Source organism: Engraulis encrasicolus, chromosome 14 (genome assembly GCF_034702125.1).
Source record: "Engraulis encrasicolus isolate BLACKSEA-1 chromosome 14, IST_EnEncr_1.0, whole genome shotgun sequence".
In the NCBI taxonomy this organism is placed as follows: domain Eukaryota; kingdom Metazoa; phylum Chordata; class Actinopteri; order Clupeiformes; family Engraulidae; genus Engraulis; species Engraulis encrasicolus.
This window is the reverse complement of record NC_085870.1, coordinates 11,193,700-11,218,977: the sequence shown is the minus strand read 5'-3', so window position 1 is coordinate 11,218,977 and position 25,278 is coordinate 11,193,700. Positions and strand designations below refer to the sequence as shown.

At 43.3% G+C, this 25,278-nt stretch overlaps 1 protein-coding gene and 2 long non-coding RNA genes across 3 annotated transcripts in view; 1 reads left to right on the top strand and 2 right to left on the bottom strand.

Annotated features, from left to right (window-relative positions):
- Positions 1 to 8: 8 nt before the first annotated feature.
- ptprga (protein tyrosine phosphatase receptor type Ga) overlaps positions 9 to 25,278 on the bottom strand; it is a 407,084-nt gene continuing 381,814 nt past the window's right edge. The window contains exons 20-29 of the mRNA XM_063214914.1: positions 24,653 to 24,828; positions 19,277 to 19,412; positions 17,836 to 17,982; positions 14,639 to 14,732; positions 14,099 to 14,175; positions 13,305 to 13,433; positions 12,589 to 12,735; positions 11,834 to 11,976; positions 5,134 to 5,269; positions 9 to 3,664 (exon numbers count right to left, since the gene is read on the bottom strand). Coding sequence (XP_063070984.1) covers positions 3,518 to 3,664; positions 5,134 to 5,269; positions 11,834 to 11,976; positions 12,589 to 12,735; positions 13,305 to 13,433; positions 14,099 to 14,175; positions 14,639 to 14,732; positions 17,836 to 17,982; positions 19,277 to 19,412; positions 24,653 to 24,828 — 1,332 coding nt within the window. The 3' untranslated portion in view covers positions 9 to 3,517. The remainder of the gene's footprint in view (positions 3,665 to 5,133; positions 5,270 to 11,833; positions 11,977 to 12,588; positions 12,736 to 13,304; positions 13,434 to 14,098; positions 14,176 to 14,638; positions 14,733 to 17,835; positions 17,983 to 19,276; positions 19,413 to 24,652; positions 24,829 to 25,278) is intronic.
- LOC134462063 (uncharacterized) lies at positions 6,905 to 9,706 on the top strand. The gene is made up of 5 exons (XR_010037484.1): positions 6,905 to 7,451; positions 8,038 to 8,090; positions 8,594 to 8,777; positions 9,154 to 9,249; positions 9,585 to 9,706. It is a non-coding gene; the product is annotated as an uncharacterized LOC134462063 (long non-coding RNA).
- LOC134462064 (uncharacterized) lies at positions 10,433 to 11,216 on the bottom strand. Its single transcript, XR_010037485.1, has 2 exons — positions 11,098 to 11,216; positions 10,433 to 10,636 (listed from the first exon to the last, which is right to left on the bottom strand). It is a non-coding gene; the product is annotated as an uncharacterized LOC134462064 (long non-coding RNA).

Genomic DNA, 25,278 nt, shown 5'->3' with positions numbered 1-25,278 from the left:
AACCCATATTTTATTTTATGTATAGCAATACAATTTACATATTAAATAACACTATAATAGAATGCTTTGATATAGCTTTAAAGGAAAACAAAAGAACAGAAAAAGAACAAAACAAAGCACAAAACTAAAATAAGAGCAAAAAAAAAAAAATCAGTTTCCTTTGTTTTGTGTCGAGATTACAAAAGAAGAGGCAACACTTGACTCTTCTACCATTGGTGAATGGGACAAACTTAATCAGCGACTTACAGGAGCTATTGTATTGCACACTTGAGTAACAGAAGTGTGACATTTTAACAGAAAGAAAGGAGAGAAAGGGCAAAAACAAAGTATCACAATCACTGCCTTAGTAAATGAATGAGAGATGCTGACTTGGGTGTGGAATGTGATGCCGATAGCTCAATGCATGGAGACTGACTTGGTTTCCACATGTTCACCACAACAAAAAATAGGGGGGGGACTTGGACTTAGAAAACAAAGTAGCTTCATATGAAAATATAAAATTCTATGATTATATACCATAGATACAAAGTTTTTGTTGTTTTTAGTGAGAACGGTTGGTTATAGAAGCAACAAACTATGTACACACAGAAAGCGGTGGTTACACTTAATGTCAATAGCATGGCGAGAGCAGTAATGCCACAACAGAAGCCATAAACTGCACAGGACGGGACAGCATGGAGGGGGAAAAAAGAAAAAAAAGAATAGTGCTTCCTACAGTTGTAGGAGTTTTGTGACAAAAGGAATGAGTGTGTCATTAACCCCAAATGTTGGAGAGTTGTGACTTAATTCAACAGCCTCCTGGTGAGGGAGACATAGGACATAAAACAATATTCATACAAACATCATGAGATCGTAACAGTGGGACACATTGAATGCCTTCCTTCTTCATTCCTACGATGAATCAATTAATAATAATAAATGAAAATCAAATACTTCATCAAGTACTCAATCCTGACAGGAAGTAGTTCTCTTTAAAATGAACTTCAGACAACATGACCGTGAAGAGATTACCATGAATGCACAAGCACGGACTCAGTATGGCATCAAATCCAAAAAGAGCGTTCACTAAACATATCTAATAATAATAATAATAATAATAATGATAAAAAGATCCCCTTTGCCATCAACTCTGAGGAGCAGTTCATTCTTTTATCACCATGTACTCTCAGAAAGACACTGTAAAATGCTAAATAATGAGTTTAAGTCTTTGGTAAAACTTTCTAAAGTCATTATCCCCATTCGTGTGGCGAGACAGCTGAAGATGCTTCAGATATCAAGGACATTGTGCTGAAGTGTATCTGCTTGTAAATAACAATAATAATAGAAAAAAAACAATATAATTCTGGGTGCAACAAGTAACTGATTTTGATTGCTTTTGTGGCCAATCTTTGAAAGAGAGAGAGAGAGGGGATTGAAGAGTATTTAAGCGGCTAGTCTTCAAAAGGATCTAGCGAAACAATGTGTAAACCACATTCATCATTTTGTCATTTAATATATTATGATAGAAAAAAGAAAATCCCCATGCGGGACTTTAGTGAATTTGGCAAACTACACCATACATTACACATTGAATAGTTTCACACACCAGCACAGTCAAGCAATGGGGGCAGGTTGGTGCGATGGAGAGGGTAGGACTAGTGGCTGATGACCGTATAGAGAAAGGCATTGAGAGGCTGGATCAAACCCACAGCAGCTCTCATGATGACAGAAAGAGGTCCATGATGGCATTCTTCTTATAAGATAATGTTAGTCATAAATGGACAGGTTCAAATAAACCAACTTAAAACAAAAAAAGAGGGTACAGTGGGGCATTAATCACAAAGATCAAATATCTCAGAGTATAAGTTATGCTTTACAGGACACAGTCACTTTGTAATTCAGTTCAACTCAGACACTATATTGTTTTTGTACCCCGTATAGCAGCTTGCAGCATGAAGCAAAAGAGAGAGAAAGAGAGAGAGAGAAAGAGAGAGAGAGAGAGAGAGAGAGAGAGAGAGAGAGAGAGAGAGAGAGAGAGAGAGAGAGAGAGAGAGAGAGAGAGAAGACAGACCAGTGGGGGGGTGCAAGTGAGATGGGCGTGAACTCAGCACTGTCGCAGATAGAGGAGTGGCAGAACATCAGACCAAGTCTAGCAGGAAACTAGTGAGGGGTCCAATCATGACAGCGAACATTTACAAAATCACAAGTTATAATGATTACAATATATCCATATATATTAAAAGCATAATATGATTCATACAAAAAAAGTAATAAGTTCACAGTAGCTGTTTTAATACCACCTTTAGAAAATTAAGATATGAGTTTCCGATATAATGCAGCAAGGATCTAATGACAACATTGGGGTAATTAATAAGGGAAAAAAAGACAAATTCCCATATTGCTTGTCAGTGCCAGACACCTAAAAAGCAGAACTCGTATGCTTATTGTCTTGGTTGATTAAATTCAGTTATGGGGTCAAACTATGTTTATTTTCCTGGCCCATTGAAAAGTGTTTGAATGGGACTGGGCCACCTATAGGCAGAATCTCTCATACTGCTAAGCTGTTTTCAGCCTTCATCTCAAATAGGCTACGAGCGGTCAGCTCATCCACTCTGCTCCGATAATCGGAGAGATATCATCCTTATACCACAGGAATAAGAAAGAAACGTTGGGTTGACTTCAACATTGGGTGAGCCTATTTTTGTGTTGTCACAACTTCAGCACTATACAGACAGTGGCGAAACCATTTGTCTGAAATTTGAAATTACATGCTATAAAATGTATTACATATTCTGTATAGCGGTATATTCCTCAGACTCTTTATAACTTTGTACTTTGTATAACACATCCACATACACACTGAATGGATGGCTGGATTCAATCTGGGAAAAGCATACAAGATCCCCTTAAAGAAGTCCGTCTCCCTTGACAAACGATGACTGCCAGTGCGGTGGTGGAGCCAGGGATCGCAGTGGCATGCAGGTGGGACTTGCAGAACCAAATCCAGCTTTCCATCTGGTGAACTGACGCATGGTAAGTGTACGGTACAGGTGGCAGAGTGGGGTGCGGTGAGTATTGTGTGATGGAATGGCCAAAACTCAGGGCGTTGGAATCAAAATGTGGTAGATCTGATCGATTATAGGCAGTAACACTGATATTACATAGTGCAAACTAGACTGAAAGTGTGTGGGGCGGGGTGGGGCGTGGCAGGGCAGGGCAATACGGGGAGAAGGGGGGGGTGGATGGGGTGTTGTCGTTGTGAACTCGAAAACATAGGTGCAAAATGTTCAGTAGGATAACAACATTAAGACATAAAATGGCAAAAAATAAATATCAAAACTTTTTATCAGTGTAAAAAAGTAATCAGGTTATTCATTTAACCAAGAGTCTGGCAAAAAAGGCCTCGAAAAAGTCTTGTCTTTTATAGTCCTTGAAGTTTTACAAAGTAAGTGCCTCTTCACGTGCCTCCTCATCCTCATCCTCCTCATCTTCCTCATCTTCATCGTCGTCCTCTTCCTCCTGCTCTGCTCCACGGGACTCAGACCAGAGACTCCATGCTCTCGGCGGGGTAGGACTCGTCCGTGACTGGCATGGCACCATTTCTGTCCATGGCCATGGCTCCAGATCCGTTCTCCTTGCTGCTCACCAGGCTGAGCATAGCTTTATAAAGGTACTGGTACTGGTCCTGGGAACAAAGGGGAAGAAGGGGGAGAGAGGGGGATGGGGTTGAGTGAGGAGGGTGCTTGTTCATACATAATCATAGATGTATGACCTATACATGTGTGTGTGTGTGTGTGTGTGTGTGTGTGTGTGTGTGTGTGTGTGTGTGTGTGTGTGTGTGTGTGTGTGTGTGTGTGTGTGTGTGTGTGTGTGTGTGTTACAATGTACATTACATGTGCATGTACATTACATGTGTTATGTACATTACGTGTGTTATGTGTGAGCTACTTGGGACCTTCATTTCCTCACGGTGATCAATTAAACAACTACTCTGCTCCATTCTACTACATATATTCTACTCCTGTTCGCGGCGTAATGTCACATCCACCTTCATCAGACTTCCAAAAGCTGTATTACCCGCAAAAAGCGCTTCCAAAAGTCTCCAAACAAGCAATCCACCTACGCGTCATGAGTGGTAGCATACCGTAATGAATAAATTAAAAACAACATAGTTTGTGCCTGCAATAAATTGCCCATAGGAAGACATTTCATGGTCGAATATCTCTGGCAGACCTCCAAATGACACACAACATACCGGGTGAGTAGAACAAGAGATTATAAAAAAAAAAATCTCCTTTAAAGTGATACTGAACCATTTTTAGAAATAAGCTCATATTAAACAGCCCCTTGAGTTAAATTATTGAGTTTTACCTGCCAGCTGGTCTAATATAGTTTTCAATGTTAGCTGCTACCTTAGAGGTAAAATTTGCACTGCCGTATCCAGAGAACGGTTGAAAGTACAGGAGAAAGGTAAATCCCAATCGCTTAACACAGGGAGAGGTGTAAAATAAGCTTATTTCCAAAAATGGTACAGTATCACTTTAACTACGAATGCATAGACTTATATCTATGCTGTACCCCTGAGAGTCATTTCTGCCTTCTCATATCATCAGTTTCTTTTTTGCCTCACTGCAATGCACTGCCTCACTGCCACACTCAATACACTCTTCCATCTTTTCTCCCGTTTGGGGTCCTCTGAGATTGCAGCTCTATCACTTAGAGCCTTAATATAATGTACAGTAGATACAGTAGCTCCGACACTAAGCACTAGTAGGCAACCTTTCATCACATTGTGCTGAAATACACAGATGCACTCATGGAAGTCACTCAGCCATGTACGCATCCTTTTGAGGTGCATGTTTTATCGCATATGTCAGGGTTATGCTAGGCCGCCTTCTCAGTAGGAAACACACAGATTGGTGTGTGTGTGTATGCGTATTTGTGTGTATTTGTGTGTATGTGTATGTGTATTTGTGTGTGTGTGTGTGTATGTGTGTGTGTGTGTTCGTGTGTGTGTGTGTGTGTGTGTGTGTTCGTGTGTGTGTGTGTGTGCGTGCGTGCGTGCGTGCGTGCGTGCGTGCGTGCGTGTGCGTGTGCCTGTGTGCGCGCGCGCGTGCAGTGTGTTAGACGAACGTATTAGACTAGTCAACTCACCATATCTGTGAAGACACCAGGCCTCATGAGGTTGATCATTTTGGCGACCTGATAGACGCCCACGGCGTTCTCATTCTCCAGCTGCTGAGAGAGGGTAGTGAGGGCACACAGCATCCCGGCTGACACCGCGCCGAACCTGAGGAGATGCGGAGAGGAGAGGAGAGGAGAGGAGAGAGGAGAGAGGAGAGGAGAGAGGAGAGGAGAGGAGAGGAGAGAGGAGAGGAGAGGAGAGGAGAGGAGGGGAGAGGAGAGAATACAGGGGTTATGAGGGACGCTGCATCTCCCAAGGACACAGATTCATACACACATGCACGTTCATTCACTCGCATACGCACGCATGCACGCACGGACGCACACTTTCTCAGCAAGGGGTGGTGGTGTGCTCAGACTTCTGTTCGATTGTCAGATCTTTTTTGTTCCTTTTTCATTGCATTGTTTGTGTGTGTGTGTGTGTGTGTGTGTGTGTGGGGGGGGGGTGTTTGCGCGCGAGAGAGTGGATTGATTTGCATATGAACTTTGACAAGTTTGGGAAATTGTGAATGCCACTCCTGACACCTACAAAGCGGGGAGCAAGAGCTGAATACATTTGCCCAAATTACGCCCAGGCGCCGCCACAACACATCGACAAGTTACTTTGGCAAAATTGAGAGGTAACTCGAAAGCAGCGAAGCACGGCCGGCAGACTAAAAAAAAAAAACATTGACAGAACCCAGACAAATGTAGGCTATGCCACAAGGCTGGTGCAAAGCCAGCGGTAGCTTTTAGTATTCCGACCATTCGACACTGTTCTCTACGCCTACTGAACACCAGACTCTGGCTATCTCTGCAAGACGCACCACAACATTCCAGAATGTTCTTCACTTCATGGACACCTGTGCTTTGTGTGGCGAACGCTCAGAAATACTGAATCGAAGCCTATAATGCCAATGGAAAAGGAAAAGTTTCACCAGAGCCTTCTGTTGACGTGCAGAACTCGATATCTCAACATCTCTCCTGCTCGATAATGTGCCATGCATTTTAATGCAGCCGTCGATGTAGACACTGTCACGACTCGAGAGACACAAGGCAGGCAATCTGAAATCGCAGCTTAAAAAAAAGAAATAACTAAGGACGGGAGCTATTTTCATTGCAGTTGATGTCGCAATGCATTCAAAAACAGCCGTTGCCATCTGACTGCACTAATTAATCTTGGATTCTGCCAGTGGGTTGAACCTACTTATTATTTTTTTTTCAAGACATATTTTTGTGCTTTTATGCCTTTATTCAGGACAGGATAGTGAGAGTGTCTGACTGGAAATGAGTGAGAGAGAGAGAGGCGTGAGAAAGATCGGCAAAGGACCTCGGGCCGGAATCGAACCCAGGTCGCCAGCGTAATGGTAGGGTGTCTGTCTTAGGTCATTGAGCCACCGTGCCCCCTGAACCTCCTTATTTTTTTAAATATATATTTTTAGGGGCTTTTTATGCCTTTATTGACAGGACAGTATGAGATGCTGACAGGAAATGAGTGGGTGAGATGGGGAAGAATTGGGAAATGACCCCGTCCGGACTCCAACCGGGGTCCCCATGGGCATGCAAGCCCAAATGTGGGGGGCTTAGAGCGCTGCGCCACAGCGCCCCCCTGAACCTCCTTATTTAACACCAAGTCAGTCACACCCTATTATAGAAGCCATAACCTACATCATCTAATACCACTGGCGAAAATCAGGCCATCCGCCCCCAAGTATGGAGGAGAAGGATATTTTTCCAGACATGGGGCAGAATCACTGACGTGTATACTATAACTGGACTGCGGATGTTCGATGTGTTGTGAAGCAACGGCTGGGGGCGGGACATGGGACGATTTTTGGGCGGAAGAAGGAAGTAGAGCGCCTTTTTCCATTGATCTCTATGGTGGACTTGAAGCCATATAGTTCCTAGGCAATTCTTGCCGAGTCGGCCCTGTTTCGTTAAAACGGTAGTCTCCCCTCCCTCCCAAACAACCCAGATATTTTTTTCGGGCTGACCCTTTATTTAAGAAAGCTATTAAAATAGTTTAAATGACCAATGAGCATGGCTATTTGGGTTGATTGGCAGTTGCCATTCTTTAGAATTATTGTTTTGATTGACAGGCAGGCCGTTGTCAAGGAGAAGGGCGAGTCTCGCGGCGTCTCCAGGGGAAGCCCCCTCCCTCCCTGCTGCATTACTTTCAACCAGCTCTGCTTTCAACAGCTTCATTACTGCGATGGGTTATTTAATTTTGGTACACTTTCCCCACAAATATGCGTTGTTGTACTTTTGGATGTACTTCTCCGTACTCTGTAAGGACCTCTGCAGTTTTGGTAAGTAAAATAAAAACATACGTGGCTGATTGACCAAAATGACTGAGCTTTGTTAAACAAACACATACGACAATGCTAGCTTGTTATTAGCCCAAGGCAGCATGCTGATCTTTCAGTGTTTGATGATCTGTCGGCTTGTCAAGTAACTTAATTATAATTTGAATGCCATTGCTTTTGAAAGCAAAATGTGTCTGTTTGGCGTGCGTCAGGTGTAATTCCCTCCTTCCGTACCGTAGCCAAGTCCTTACATCAAGATGAGTAAACATTTCACTACCATTCTGGCACTATGCTGGCCAGTGGCCACATCGGAAAAGCAACGTAGTCTAGCTGTGTTCCTCCGTCAACTGTTAAATATTGTTTGTTTCTGTGTTGCCAAATTGCCAAGTTGCTAGTTGGTGATGAAATGATGGTCATTGGTACGTTCGTTTTCAGTATGCAAATTGCGTCTTTAATGTTGACTGTACTGAGTGACGAGTGCATAGTGTAATGCAAATTGTGTCATTAATGTTTAATTGTAGGCCTACTGACGAGTGCATTGTGTAGTAAACATTTCCCCATCCTCATGTGACATGGTTTCATTCTGTAGGCAAACAACAAACCACACTTCACCTGGAAAACAGAGCCAGGACTCACTGTCAGGTAAGTAAAGTTTCAAATCCTTAAAGTATGCTCCTGAGTTAAGACCAGAGACCTTCCAATGTAAAGCTAACACCATCATCTGCTTACTCTGCATGTGTTTATATATTAGTAATAAAATAGTAATGAAATATAGTCCAGGAAGACAGATGCTGAGGCACTCAAGGTTGCAATTTTTTTACTTCTTTTATTTGGCTACAATGCCTACGCGTTTCGGCCCTTATGGCCTTCTTCAGGGCGTATCAAGCTTGTATCCTTGATACGCCCTGAAGAAGGCCATAAGGGCCGAAACGCGTAGGCATTGTAGCCAAATAATTTTTTTTTTAAAAGAATTGCAACCTTGAGTGCCTCAGCATCTGTCTTCCTGGACCAAGTTTGAGAGCCTCTACACTGATGAGCACCAAGGAAAAAAGGTGAAGACCCAGAAGCACTCCAATTACCTGCTTTTGAGTAATGAAATATATGTTGTTCTCATCACCCTTCGTTTGTCATCATTTTCTTTACAGATGTCTGAAAATGTACAGTAGGCTACACGCCAGCAGGTCTCACCATAATCAACATCATCAAGGATTGTCACTCTGACCTGAGAAGAGGCCCCATAGAGACACGGACAAGGACCAGCCACTGTTGCCAGTGCACAACTGAGGACCCGACCAGCCTGCTGCCATCTATGATACTATATAGTACACGGTATGTAACATTACACTACACTCAGCCAATGCTTTCATCCAAAGCTTATCACTTATTTTTACATGTGCCTCCCAATTTGAAGGGACAAAAAGTAATTGGACTGGATAAAAGTATACATCAAGCGTAGTAAACTCTTAGCATTTGTCAGTAGCCACTATCTTCAATAATTACAAGGGTACCAATTCTATTGACAGATATGCATGCCCACACCATGAAACTACCACCCCATGATTTTCACTGATTAGGCAGCATGCTTTGAAACATGAGCAGCCCTTCTCCTTATCTATTGTGTTTTCTTCCCATGAACCTAAGTTGTTGGTGTATCAAACGGTGACGTATTCTCATCACACCTCATATGCCATTATTTTATTTACAGCGGAGCGGTCTGAAGACGTGGAGTACACTGCAGCAGGTATCACATGACCAAGGACTTGGACAACGTCTCTGTTTACATCTATAGTGTATTACACAAGTGAGTGTACACCCCCATATTTCTGCAGATGTAATGGGACAATAAAGACATTTGAAAACTGAAAATGAAGTCTGCACTTCAAGCTCATCACATTAAATAAGTAAAACAGGAGCTTGGTGAGCAGACTTAATTTTCAGTTGTCATTTGACTTTGTTAGTCCTGCACCCAAAACTTTTTTGAGAAGGATGTTCATGGGTTTTTCCTTTTTAAACAAATGTAGACATTTGTAGACACTGAAATGTTATAGTTACTCTATATATACCAGTGATATGCTTCAATTATGTTAATGTTACATTAATTATTTTTTAAAAATAGATTTGTATTTATCGTTACAGCTGAAGATGTGCACAGTACGCTACTGCCTGCATCCTACCACCACAGAGGATCCGATATGCAGAACCAGCTTCAAAAACCATTGCAATTATGAAACACAGTTAATAAATGCTTATATACAGCAGCCCGCACATTTTGTTTAATTTGTAATATTGATTAACACACTATTGTTACAACTGTTTAGATCGGTGTTTCCCAACCAGGGGTACATGTACCACTAGGGGTACGTGAACACAATGCAGGTGGTACATGGGTCGCCAAAGATCCACAGTGGGTCGCGAAGCCCTCTTGATTTTAAGGGGTTTCGTTTTAATACCATATAGCCCATGTTGAATATATGACAAAGTAAAGCTTTTAAACTGATATATGCATAGAGGCAACAAAATGTAAGCGGCACATTAAACAGTCATTCTATATTTGACTGAAGACAAATTGAGGAATACAATTTTCTAATGAGTTTCCGCAGGACTCCCTCTCGCCTGGGACTCCCTCTCGCGTGGGCGCTGGCATGATTGGGTCACCAAAGCTTACAATGGTAAAAATATGGGTCCCTGAAGAAAAAGGTTGGGAACCACTGGGATAGAGGAAGATATACAGACAGTAGACTAGAGCATGAGGGAGGGGGTACTCATGGTATGACAAAAATGCTTAGGGGGTACATGAGACAAAAAAAGAAGTTGGGAGACACTGTGTGATTGAAGTAATGCATTTCGTACAAGCTTGGGGAAGAATGTCCACTCCATGATGAGTTTAAAAAGCTGAACATAAGGGTGAATATTTCATTTTAATCTTTATGTCAAGCATACAAAAACCCAGATGTTTAGTCATAGCCTACTGTAGGCCAGCTATGTTTTACTAACTGAAAGGTGTTAACTTTGGTTTGTTTACCATACCGTCTACTTCTAAGAGTGATTTTGTATTCTGAATCTTTTCAAAAACTGGGGGGGGATCAGCAAAAAAATGGTCATGACTGCTCGACACGGCAATCTTCATCTTCAATCTTCCGGATGACAGCTTGGCGTCGAGGAGCCTTTCTTCAGCGTCCATGGTTTGTCTGTCAAACGGAAAGGTTTTGCATGTCATTTGATGCCCAAACATTCAAAGTTATTTACAAATGTCCGTAGAGGATTAACTTGGTGTGGCAGACACAAACCAAACAATATTTTACGCAGATGTACAACATGAAAATTGGAGCATTCTGAGCTCTCATGCAAAAGCAATGTTGATACTGAGTATTGCTGACATGGATTATGTTTTGCCAAACGGTACGCCGACCCCAAAGACACATCTGCATTTTCTGTGTACAGCTCTGTTTGTAGCCTAACTTCCCATTTATCTTTAATTGCGGCTACATTACAACGTGGTGAAGTAACTTATAGTAAGCTAGGTCTTTCGCCACTCGGCTGGCTCACGTTAGCAAGCTAAAATTATTATGGTCATCATAACAAGCTCTTCAAGGTTTCGTTAACCCAAAGTATCATTTTATTAATAGCATGGTATATTTGCCATACTTACCGATCACCAGTTCCATTTGAACTTGTGTTGCTGTTTTTATGACAATCAAGGGTTTCTGTGTCGACCAGTTCCACAGCTGAAAAGTGGGTTCAATATTTCTCGATGGGGACGCCATGTCATATTCGGGTGGGAGGGGCGGGACATGTCTTGAAGTGTCTGTTTGTGGATTGGCCGGCGATGTCGACCTATCACCAATGTAGCTCAACGTTGTCAAGGTGATTATTATATTTCCGCATTTTTGGGGCGGAAGTAAATCAGCCGCGGTTGCTTCAAAACCGTTGAATGGAGTTCTATCGAACTCCGCAGTCCAGTTATACTATAATACTACACGTCAGTGGGCAGAATGGCTTTTCACTGTAACCAGGTATTAGCAATAGAGCCCACATCACTGACAGCTCCATTTAATGGCCGACACCCAGTATGGCTGGCTGGCTGACTGGACACTAATAGGCCCTGTGACAGGTCATAGCTTCACCTCACCTCCAGTGACAGCTTACTAAAAAGAAGCTATTTCCTGGCTGGCCTGACTCACTTTTCTCGGGGAAACTCAATACATTTCCTGCAAATGATATGTCTAAATCTGTTAAGGCTGTTACTCCTGTTATGAATTTGTTGTGACCAGAGTCGTAATGAACAAGTCGTGATGCATTACTAAAGAATCTGTGTTAATGTTGTAGTTGTGTAGTGCTGTGGTAAGTCTTTTCAGGACACAAGTTTTGTGTTAATTGTCACATACTCATCATGAACTATGGTGGGTCCGTCTCTGGTCATGGCCTCCTCTTTGATGACGTTGATGAGCTCGAAGGTGCTGCTGATTGGGGCGTCTGGGTTCGGCCATTTTGGGCACTGAAAGTGGCGCACCTCCAGAACATAGTCGTCCTAGAAGGAGAGACCGAGAGGAGAGTTAAAACTTGTGGAGGGAGAGGAAATGAGCTGGCATATGGAAATGCAGGGGAACTAATTAAGAGTCTTCAAAAGGGTCTTGAGACTTGGCTCGTGCCAATGCATATTCATACGCTATACAATAAATTACCTACAGTCCCACACAGACACACCTGCAAACACTCACATACACACAAACACACACACATACACACACACGCACACACATGTGCCCATGCAGGGATGCAGGGATGCACACACACACACACACACACGCACACACGCACGTGCCCATGCAGGGATGCAGGGATGCACACACACACACACACACACACACACACACACGCACGCACACGCACATGCACACACACACACACACACACACACACACACACACACACACACACACACACACACACACACACACACACGCACGCACACTCCCCTCACACACACACTCCCCTCACACACACACACACACACACACACACACACACACACACACACACACACACACACACACACACACACACACACACACACACACACACCCACACACACACACACACCCCACACACACTCCTCTTGCTCCTTAAGCCAATCCCCCACCTGCGTGGCTTCCAGGATGAAGTCGTGGATGATGATCTGCTCCTCGTTGGAGAGGCACAGTCTGTCCTTGCTGATGAGGGTGACGGTGAAGGCCTCGCAGTTCATCGCCTCCTCTCTGCTCGGCCAGTACACAAACTCGTCCTCCGCCTGACACGCATGCACACGGAAAACAAAGATGGATTTTATTGACAAGCGCTTTTCAGAGCAGTCAAGGAGTCAGGACATTAAGAAGACAAATGCGCACATGCAATCTGGAGTTACAACCATGCAGCACTGATTTTGGTTATTTTGAGTTTTTTTCCAATGCATTTTATATTTATTCAGGCAACATTACAAATAAATGATATAAAAATAACAATGAATGAAATACTTGGTAAAAAACTGATGGACTAACAGACTAATGCAGCAGCTCTGCTGTGGAAAGTCTAGATGGCAGAATAGTGAGCTATTTGATGCTCGTCTGTATTTATATACACGTAGTATAAGTGATTTAGGGAGAAGCTGCAATCTGGAGTGCAAGTCTGAAATGATCAATTTTGAATGCATGACAAGACAGACATTTCCGTCTCAGCCTTCGACTTATTTACTCCGTTTTGACTATTTGACAGAGTGAATTCATTTGGAATTAGAGCTTGCTTCCTCTCTAAAAAGAAAAATGTTACTGATTTAAATAATCCATTAGAGAGTTGCAGGCAGCGCTGATTCATGGTACCCACCAGTCCCTGGTTGTCAGGCAACATGACGATGATCTGTGCGTTGTGGTCCCAGATCATTCGCCAGAAGTCTTTCGTTGTGTGAGGCAAAGGATGCTGGGTAATGATGAACTCATTACTCCTGTAGTATCCCTGTGGCATGGCAAGAATGGAAGAAATAGCAAAAAAAATGCAAGTTTTTTTATTCAGATAGGACAGTGAGAAAGACGGGAAACGAGTGTGGAGAGAGAGAGAGATAAGGAATGATCGGGAGATGACGTCGGGCCGGGATCGAACCCAGGTTTACCCGGCGTGATGGGAAGGCACACTAGCCCACTGAGTTGTTAAGAAAACAGATAATATAGGGAACAGGCGAAATGCGATGAGGATTGTGTCGTTTCCGACTGACTATGTATTTCGTACGGCCACAACAATGACCGCAATGATGGCTAATATATTGTACAAAGAATAAATTAAGAAATAACTAAGCATTATATTCTCTTGGCTAACAAGCTCTTATCCCATGCTTTGTACAGTACAATGCTTAATGAGGATGTTAGCCTTGATCCACTGAGAGAGAGAGAGAGAGAGAGAGAAAGAGAGCGAGAGCGAGAGTGAGAGAGAGAGAGAGAGGGAGAGAGAGAGAGAGAAGAAAAAGAAGAAGAAGAAGAAGAAGAAGAAGAAGAAGAAGAAGAAGAAGAAGAAGAAGAAGAAGAAGAAGAACGAAGAAGAAGAAGAAGAAGAAGAAGAAGAAAAAGAAGAAAAAGAAAAAGAAGAAGAAGAAGAAGAAGAAGAGGAAGCAGGGTGTTTCTTCTCACCATTATATAAGAGGCGTTGATGTAATCCGTTCCCTTCATCCCAGGCAGTGGAGCCAGGCCCACTCTCGCTCTCTCCGCTAGGGGGCACAAGAGGAGCGCACACAGACACGAAGTCAACTCAACACTAACGCAGCATACTGCATCTGACAGCCTACAAACAGCATCTGTGCTGCACGACACACTCTCTCTCTCTCTCCCTCTCTCTGACTCTCTCTCTCTCTCTCTCTCTCTCTCGCTCTCTCTCTCTCTCTCTCTCTCTCTCTCTCTCTCTCTCTCTCTCTCTCTCTCTCTCGCACGCACGCACGCACGCACGCACGCACGCACGCACGCACGCACGCACGCACGTACACACACACACATTAAAACAGTACTTAAAACAGTCCTTAGTTTCTTATATATTCCTATTGTAGGTTTCTGGTATACTCTGTTTTTTTTTACAAGTAGAAAAAGGGTGAGGATGAGAGGAGGTGGAGATACTATGGTGGTGGTGGTGGTGGTGGTGGTGAGATGGAGGAGGAGGAGACAGATAAAGGCACTTACAGGGAACCACGGAGGAATTGCGGTTCTTCTCTTTGTTGCACTCCTTCTGCGCGCTGAAGCACTCCACGAACCGAGCGTTGCACTGGGTCACCAACTGCCGAGAGAGAGAGAGAGAGAGAGAGAGAGAGAGAGAGAGAGAGAGAGAGAGAGAGAGAGAGAGAGACAGCCGAACATTAGTTTAATATGAAACAGAATGGCGAACTACACTACCAGTCGAGCGAGATCCCCCCCCCCCCGCCCCTATTCATCCATCAAAGAGTTACAGAGTCACTTCATGTGTTTTTTTTCAAAAGATGAGCACAGGCGGCTTTTGATTTACACACGTCTTGAGCAAACAAACCTCCACACACACACACACACGCAGCTGTTCTGCACCGGTGAAGTTTGGTGTGAAATACGGTCTGTTGTTTTTTTTTCCTTTGCCACATAATTTATTTTAGCCACATAGTAAGCGATAACTCTGCCAAGTTCCATAGCACACAATTAATCAAGGTAAAATAACATTAAAAAAACATATAAATCGGTTTTGGGGGTTGCCGAAACAATACAAGAATCCAATTTGAAAATCATCAAAGGGTATTCACATAAGACCAATTACACATTACAATGACAAAACAAAAATGTCTGGTTGAATAATGATTCACTTGAAAATCTGCAACATGACCGTTTCGTAATTAAAAAATGTTAGTCATCCAAAACCCCTATTCTTTATGGTGGTTGACTAAAATGTCTCCCACCTCACATTAAAATGTCCAGAAACATGTACTCCCTCAACATGACATTCATGTTTATTACAATCAACAACCCGATGCCACTGATGCAGGCACATTTTTTTTGCCCGTCTAACTGCAACAGCAAAAAACATCTGACACAGACTGAGTCAGACGATACTGCCCACAACAAAGTGGAGAAACACTGACATAAAGGCAAGCATGAAAGGGAATGAAACCAGTGGTGTAGTCTACTTTTTATGGTGGGTATACTGTATAATTGAGCATTTTTTGAAGTGGGTATACTGTATATGTTTGTGCTATTCAAATCAATGGATCAATCAATTTTAAGTGGGTATACTGAAATCCCTGAAATTTAGAAGTGAGTATACTCCGTATACCCACGTTCTACGTAGACTACACCACTGAATGAAACTAAGTCTGGCTGGTCACTGTAATTAGCCTGAGTATCATCCTCCGTAGTGACCGCGCTGGCTCAATACTTTCCGTGGTCAGCAAGCGAAAGTATTGAGCCAGCGCGGTCACTACGGAGGATGATACTCAGGCTACACTGTAATACATACTTACATACATACATACATACATACATACATACATACATACTGTACATACATACATACATACATACATACATACATACATACATACATACATACATACATACTGTACATACATACATACATACATACATACATACATACATACATACATACATACATACATACATACATACATACATACTGTACATACATACATACATACATACATACATACATACATACTGTACATACATACATACATACATACATACATACATACATACATACATACATACATACATACATACATACATACATACATACATACATACATACATACTGTACATACATACATACATACATACATACATACATACATACATACATACATACATACATACATACATACATACATACATACATACATACATACATACATACATACATACATACAGTGGGTCAAAGACATTTTAGTAGTAGCACATGTCAGGGTGTTGCAACCACAGCTAATGCCACTACTGTATGGATTATTATTCTTATTATTTAGTGGATTATTATTATTATTATTATTATTATTATTATTATTATTATTATTATTATTATTATTATTATTATTATTATTAAGTGGATTATTATCTAAGAAGCATATTTATTGCAGTGTATTCATTGCCAATTACTATTTAATTTATGTGCATTAGTTGTGGTTGTACCACCTGACGTCTAAGGCCAGCCAAAAAAAACTTCACTGACCCACATATATACATGACATGTACATACATACACACATACACACATATGTACACACACATGCAGTTAGTTGTCAAAAGGGGATTATTATTGATGTTGTGTACTACGTAAGTGAAAGTATGCATGTGAAGTTCTACAGTATGTGATGGTGCATGCCACTTAGTGGGCGGATGATGAGAGGGCTAATGATGAGAGGTTGATGTGTGAGCTCAAAGGAGAGTATGTATGTGAAGTAGTATGTGAAAGAGCATGGGCTGTCTGTCTATCTATCTAATGATGACAGGTACTGTACTGTAGGTCTGTGTGCTCGAAGTGGAATCTGACTGCTGCTGACTAGGCCCCTCTCCTCTCCTCTCCTCTCCTCTCCTCTCCTCTCCTCTCCTCTCCTCTCCCCTCATCCCCTCTCCTCCTCTCCGCTCCTCTCCTCTCCTCTCCTCTCCTCTCCTCTCCTCTCCCTCTCCCTCTCCCTCTCCTCTCTTTTTTACATTCCCTCTCCTCCTCCTCTCCATGCTATCATTTGCATTCACTTTTGAACTTGGAGAAAAAGAGATGACTCAAGCCTTGCTGCGAGCCATCTGCAAGGGGTCAGGGCGACAAACTCCCAGAGGAGGGGGCAGCAGAGACAACAAGGAGAGGAGAGGAGAGGAGAGGAGAGGAGAGGAGAGGAGAGGAGAGGAGAGGAGAGGAGAGGAGAGGAAAGGGGAGAGGAGAGGAGAGGAGAGGAGAGGGCAGGAGAGGAGAGGGCAGGAGAGGAAAGGAAATTAAAAGATAGGAGAGAAGAGAAGAGAAGAGAAGAGAAGAGAAGAGAAGAGAAGAGAAGAGAAGAGAAGAGAAGAGAAGAGAAGAGAAGAAGAGAAGAGAAGAGAAGAGAAGAGAAGAGAAGAGAAGAGAAGAGAAGAGAAGAGAAGAGAAGAGAAGGTGAGTTAAGAGAAAAGGATGTTGGGAGAACAGTGTGTCTAATCTGTGTGTGTGTGTGTGTGTGTGTGTGTGTGTGTGTGTGTGTGTGTGTGTGTGTGTGTGTGTGTGTGTGTGTGTGTGTGTGTGTGTGTGTGTGTGTGTGTGAGCATGTGTGTGTGAGCATGTGTGTGTGAGCATGTGCGTGTCTGATTGTGTGAGTGTGTGTGGTTGTGCGTGCGTATGTGCGTATGTGCGAATGTGCGTCACTTCTCTCTCGACTGACCTTGAACTGCTTCTCCAGGCGCGTCTTGCCTCCTGGGCCGGGGGTGAGGATGCTGTTGACGTAGCTGTGGAGCTGAGTGCCCGGTACCTCGCTCTCCTTGCCCAAGATGGCCTCCTTCAAGGCGTCGTGGATGAAGATGTACTGCTCCTTCGTGCAGATGGGAAGAGTCAGGCAAAGGTAGAGAGAATGATACAGAGGGAAATGCACCGTAGAAGAAAGTGACCTTTCAATCTCCTGTGACCTTTCTGGCACTGCCTTTTCCTGTTGTCCATTGCTTGGGATTGTTTGGAGTATTTTGTTTTGGAGTATTTTGTATGCCATAGCAACAGTGTATTGTAAGGGGTCATGCTGGCAAAATGTTAAATGAGTAATCGAAGCAAGTGGAATAAGAAACTCTCATTTGTAAAGGGACAAAGAAGTGACCCTTAAATGGGGTGACCTTTTAGCATTCTACAACAATGCAAGATTCTAAAACTCCGGTCTGCTAATGTTTTGGTAGACTGTAATCTGTCGGCACTGCCAGTATAATTGCAAACGGTTTTAATATCGTTTAAAAAATTACATAATTTTTATTTTAATTGTTCTGCGGTAGGGTTCAACTTCACTTCTGGTACTAATCCGATGACAAACGTGACGGGAATAATTAATGTAAGCCTACATGATGCCAGTCTGCACACCTTACCAAAGCAGACCTGGGGTTGCCACATTTCGTGGTAAAAAAAAAAAAAAAGAACGGGACACATTGTCGTGCGAGCGTGAACCTTTTATGATATGTGTTTATTTCAATGGGGTAATATGAATAAGTGCATTATTAAAAAAAACGGGGACAGTTATTTCACTTTCCTGGACAGACCATAACAAACCTAGAATACAGTAGAAACCTGGAGGTGTGGCGACAATACGAGACTGTGTTTCCATTTTTTACGTTTTGTTGAAAATAGCCAACTTTGTAAGCGCTTGAAGAACATTCATACTTTGCAGTATTTTATCTTTCGAGCACGCACCAGGATGTTACTATCGTGCATTTGTGCCACAAAAACTCTTTGGAATCTTCACCCTTCACCTTACATATTATGACATTAGACACTTAAAAGGTTACTAACACTAGGGACACACAGACACAAATTTGCCAGAGCGAAACGAACATTGCCATTCATTCCTATGAGGGAGGTGAAGGCTAACGAACAGGAGCAAAGTAAAGCGAAATTATTCAACCAAGTTTGATATGATGCAAATGAGGAGCGAATTTCGCCTGCGGTGGCCCATCAAATCAAAACATAACCATTTTCATACCATTTGATTCGATTTGGCGACCTGACAGTTGAGCTGTCAGAATGGAACACTGAATTTTGCCTCTTTTCGCCTTGATCATTTCGCCTGCTATGTGTTTCCGTAGCGTAAGCATACTAAACACCCGAAAGATTGAGAAGTTGAACGGTACCTCTGTCTGGACCAGGTAGTTGCGCTGGGTGCGGATGTGTTTTAGAAAGCCCAGGACGTTCACTGTGCCTTTGTCCTTGATCTGTTGAAGCATGCTGTCAATGACTATGTACGTACCGGTCCGGCCAACCCCAGCGCTGAAGAGAGGATGGGAGAGGAGAGACGAGAGGAGGAGAAGAGAAAAAGGGGAAGCAAAGAGAAGAGAGTAGGAGGAGGAGAGGGGAGAGAAGAGAAGAGTCTCAGTCAGATAAAATGCACTTCAGGAAAAAAAAAAAGTTGAACTCAACTTGATGCACTTGGGATTTCGTCTATTTAGAACAATCTAAGAAGTTGTGTATAGATTGGTTCGCAGCATTTTTTTTAAAGTTTGGAAACAACACTTTTCTGTCACCAGCTAGACTTTTCTAACGAAGCTTTGGAGACACACACATACAAATACACACACACACAAGACACAAAACCTCACACAAGAACCCACCTCCCCCCCACCCTCTTCGCGCGCGCACACACACACACACACACACACACACACGCACACGCACACGCACACGCACACGCACACGACACTTGAGTATTGGGTGCTACTGCTTGGGCTGAACTGCAGATCAGCGAGAAAAAGAAGCTAAAATTTAAAAAAAGCAGTCTGCATTTAGCTTTTCGGTTTCCAGGTTCCCTCCCCTGTGCATGCAGAATGAGTTAATGTGCTGGGCTCTTTTCAGCTCAGCAGAGGCGGCACATCGCATCGCAGTGCAGTGCAGTGCAGTGTTATGTAGCTCAATGATTAACAGAACAGGTTCATGGGGGCAGGTGGAGAGTCGGAGCTCCTGTCCCTTCAGAACTGTGGTGGGAGGGCTGCAGTTGACTGTGTGTGTGTGTGTGTGTGTGTGTGTGTGTGTGTGTGTGTGTGTGTGTGTGTGTGTGTGTGTGTGTGCGTGTGTGTGTGTGTGTGTGCGTGCGTGTGTGTGCGTGTGTTCAGGCTTGGGGTAGAGGGGGCAGGACTGTGTGTCTACGTGGATTTGTGTGTGTGTGAAGTGGATCTGTGTGTGTGTGTGTGTGTGAAGTGCACCAAGTGTGTGAAGTCAAGTGTGTGTGTGTGTGTGTGTGTGTGTGTGTGTGTGTGTGTGTGTGTGTGTGTGTGTGTGTGTGTGTGTGTGTGTGTGTGTGTGTGTGTGTGTGTGGCTTTTAAGTGCTGGGTCAGTGCGGGTCAGGGGCGCGGTAATGATGGAAGAGGCGGAGGTGGCCGTCCGGCCGGGCGCTCCGTAATTGACTGTGTGGAAGCAGCGCTGGGCTGGGGCGTCTCTGCCGGCTGTGAAGGGTCATTATCTAACAGCGGCGGACAGACGACATTAGAGGCCGCCGCTCTCATTATGGCCACCGGCCTCCGCACACGGACAATTACGGCCTATATTTTCCCTCCCGTGCTAACCCCTGCACCGTACCGCAAACCAACGCTGAACGGCACTGACCGAGAGAGAGAGAGAGAGTGGGCGCTCTGTCCCAGGGCCGCTGGATGATTTTAGCTGGGCCAGGGACAATTCTACTGAAAGCACCCCCCACCCACAACCACCACACCCCGCCTCAGTCAACGCATGCAATGCAATGAAGACCCAATTCTGATCCCTTTGTACCCCGCCTGTTGGCTTCCCTGCTCTGTCCAGATAGACTGCTTCGTCGAAATGAGCGACCCTGAAATGCTTTTAACATGGCTAAAAGCCCCCCTCACAGAACTCTAAGCACTAAGGCTGTACCAATACGGTCAACTCATGATTCGGTTCGTATCACGATCTTTGGCCCACGGTTCGATACACCCCGCAATTTTATTTAATGTATCTTTTAAATCAAATTAACTACCCTTTTCCACATTTGTCAATATATAATGATGATTTCGAAGCCTGGAAGCACTATCACATTGTTTCATGTGGTTGAGTTCTGGACTGAAGGGTAAAAGAACTTTGAAGGGGCATATCACGATACTGCCTTCTTGCACCACGATGCAGTATCACGACTCTCTGCACCACATATTCATTTCATTTATTTATTTAAACTCGAAGAATCATTGAGAGCCCAGCCCTCATTTACAATGATGTCGAGTAACAAACAATTACACATATAAAATCATATATATATACAACATACACAATGCAACATAAATCATATAAGAGGTAAAAACTAAGACAAACTATGAATTAAAAATTATGAGTTAAAACAAGTACAAGTGTGTGATAAAAAACTTCCCAGTATTACTTTAAAATGTTCTAAAGACACCAAGGCTTGAAGACCTATCCTTTGTTGTAGGGTATTCCAAAGTGAAGGTCCACAGACACTAAAAGCCGTTTTAACCCAGTTTCAGTGCGGGCATAAGGGGACCTCCAGTAAAAAGTTGCTGCTGCGGGTTTTGATAATGGGTTGGAGTGCCAAACTAAAAGAGATGAAATATAAAATGGGGAGTTTACCAGTGAGGGCCTTAAAAATAAAACTAAAAATAATGCATGTCCCTTCTGTGAGAAAGTGGAGCCCACCCAACTTTATCATATAACAGGCAATGATGAGTGCTATAATGGATCCCCAGTAATAAAACGAAGAGCTGAATGATAGACAGTGTCAAGTGCCTTCAAGATTAGAGAGTGGTGCATGTCTGTAAATAACATCACCATAGTCAAGGGAAGACAGAAAAGTAAGCTTCAATTAACTTTTTTCTGCAGAAAACAGGAAAGTGATATTTATTTCTGTGCAGGAAAGATAGCTTTTGTCTGAGCGTAGTGACAAGACAGTCAGTATGTGTTCTTGAATGTGAACTTGTCATCTAGCCAGATTCCCCAGGGTACTTATAATGTGATACTCTCTCAATAACAGACCATCTAAAGTAGATATATTAAAATCATTTTTCATGCCATGCTTAGATCGAGTAAAGACCATACATTTAGTCTTGCTTACGTTAAGTAGAAGCTTAAGACCAATGAAGGCATTTGTTTGTAGAGTATTAAAAGACTGCTGCAATTCTCCAATGCTAGCTGTACAGAATCTGCAACACAATACAAAATTGTATCATCTGCATATAGATGAAAAAAGCAGTTGGAAAGGAAGAAGAGAGTATGCTATTTATGTACATGGTGAAGAGAGTGCCGGACCTAATACTGAACCTTGTGGGACCCCCTTGGTTATTAGCAGGGGGTCAGATTGAGTATTACCCAATTTTACAGTATGGTGTCTTTTTTGATAGGTAGCTCTGGAACCATTTACAGGCACTTGCACTAAAACCAATACCAGGCAGAAATTTGTAGAAGCAGAGAGAGTGGTCCACAGTGTCAAATGCTTGGATAAGTCCACAAAGATGGGCAGCACAATGTTTTTTTTTGTCAAGAGAAGTGATAATATCATCAATTACTTTAGTAGCAGCAGTGACTGTACTATGTTTAGGCCTAAAGCCTGATTGGAGAGGGCTCAGAATATTATTGGTATTTAGAAATTCTTTGAGCTGATCATTTTACCAACTTCCTCTAGTATTTTTGAGAGACACGGTAGCTTGGATATTGGTCGATAGTTGTTAGGGTCAGTCTGTATCACCCCCCTTGTGCAACGGGTAATGTGTGCAAATATTCCATAGTGTAGGGACAATTCCAGTGGAAATAGAATAATTGAAAATGTGCAATAATGGCTCTGCTATTATATATGCCGCAGTGCGAAGAAAAAAGGGATCTAGGTGGTCTTCTCCAGTGGATTTGCGACTATCAATTGCTAATAAAGCAGAATAGCACTGTATGCATTAGACACAGGATGAAGCCTAAATTCCAGATCATCGTCTCTGACATTGTCTCTGATACACATATCATGTCCAGCCCTAGGCATAAAGGAATGATTATTGCTATTATCAAAACTTTGACTGGCTAAAGAAAAATGTTTGTTAGAGCACTGCAAATGTCCTGATTTGTCTTGTAGTAGACAATCATCAAACTTAATGGAAGAAGGCATAGGTGTAACAGATTTATTGTTTTTGGTAATTTACAGCCTTCCAGAATTTTTGCAGGATCAGAGTACGAGCTAGAGACAAGGTTAAAGTAATAGTCAGATTTAGCCTTTCTTACAGATAATGTACATCTGTTCCTGATTTTCCTGAAACTTGCCCAGTCAGAGGCATCCTTGCTCCTCCTTGCTAATGACCAAGCCTTATTTCTTGACTGAAAAAGAGAGGAGAGTTCAGGGGTGAACCATGGGTTTGTTCTACTTTTTACTCTTATCTTTTTAAAAGGTGCATGTTTGTCGACAATGCAAATAAATGAGTTTGAGAAAAACTGTAGAGCCAAGTCAGCATCAGGAATTTCAGTTGTGAGATGAATGTCACTTTCATAGAGATCATTTAAAAAGGCTTGCTCATTAAAATGTTTCATAGTTCTTTTAACCAAAATGCGAGGCAGTGCTTTGGTTAGAGTGCTGTGCCTAATACAGGCAATGGGACAGTGGTCACTGACCCCTAAATCAAAAACACCAGTTGCGCTAATTTTATTCATCTTATCTTTTATCTTTATTCTCGGTTCAATACAATATCGTTACAGCCCTACTAACGACGGATCCAGGATCAGTTTGTAGCACAGCTCGATGGGTAGGCCATATTGACACGATACTGGCTAGCGAGTGAGGCTTTGTGTGTATTCCAATATGCAACCTTGCGTCCTCCACTTGTGCTTGTGGCCTCGCCCAGCCTCCTGGCCCCTCCTCCGTGGAGAAAACAAATAAGTTTCCCCGCTGTCTGCCAAGCCAAAAAAAATTTGGGGCAAGTATTCTTCATTTACCATCCTGTTTGAAAATGAGAAGATGACTTTACAATTGAGCTTTTGCGAGATGTTGAAATATAATGCTGTTGTCAGTGATGATGTCATCACGACGTATTACTTCTTGGTACGAGGCCACAAGCACAAGTGGAGGACGCAAGGTCGCATATTGGAATACACCCTCTGTGTGGGAGATTAGGAGCTATGACAGCCACGCTGGGCTAATCAGCGAGGTGGGCAGCGGACACAGGGGCCTGCTCTATAGGGGAATCACCTGAAGCAGGGAGGCAGCTGCCGGCGTCAAATTTCATTTGGAAATACAGGGCTTGATGTACCACCACTTCCACTTCTACGCACATAGACACACATGCACAGCATACACACAGACACTAACCCTAACACACAGACACAGACACGACAGCATGCATGAATTGACCACACACATGTGTGTGCACACAAACACACATTTACACTGTGTGTGTGTGTGTGTGTGTGTGTGTGTGTGTGCATGCGTGCGTGCGTGCTTGCGTGCGTGCGTGTGTGCGTGCGTGCGTGCGTCTACATGTGCACATGATTGTGTTTATTTCTGTCATGGGAGGACTCCGCCCTACCTGCAGTGTACCAGCATGGGCCCCATGTCGGACGTCTGGGCGGCCGAGGACTTGCGCACGAAGGTGAGGACGGGCAGCGTGTACTCGGGCACCCCCATGTCCGGCCACTGGGTGTAGTGGTACTGGATGACCGTCCGCTCACTCTGCCCTCGACCCTTGGGGTTGCCCTTCTGACCCTGCTCAAGGGGTTAGGGTAGGGAGAGGTGAAGTGAGGAGAGAAGAAAAGAGCAGAGTCGGTTTTTAACAATAGGCAGGCTAGGCAGATTGCCTAGGGACCCACCAAAACTGTGCACTTGAAGGGCCCTGCCCAAGTCAGCTCGACCATAATAAATGCAGACAAAAATAATTCAAGAGGTGCCCATGTCTGCGTCCCGCCTGGGGCCCCAAAATGGTAGAACTGCCACTGGAGAAGAGGATTGGGGTGGCTGAGTGCAGGAAGGCACATGCACAGGGACATGGGGACAGCAACTGAGGGGAGCTCTGTGCAGACGGTGGCATTGTGAACTTCTTAGCAGTGATTTGGTAGCATTACGCCGCCTTTCGGCAGGTCTGCTGACATTTTGAATTGGTGTAATCTGCTTAGTGCCAAGCATAAATGAGAGAGAATGAATGAGGAAAGGAGAGAG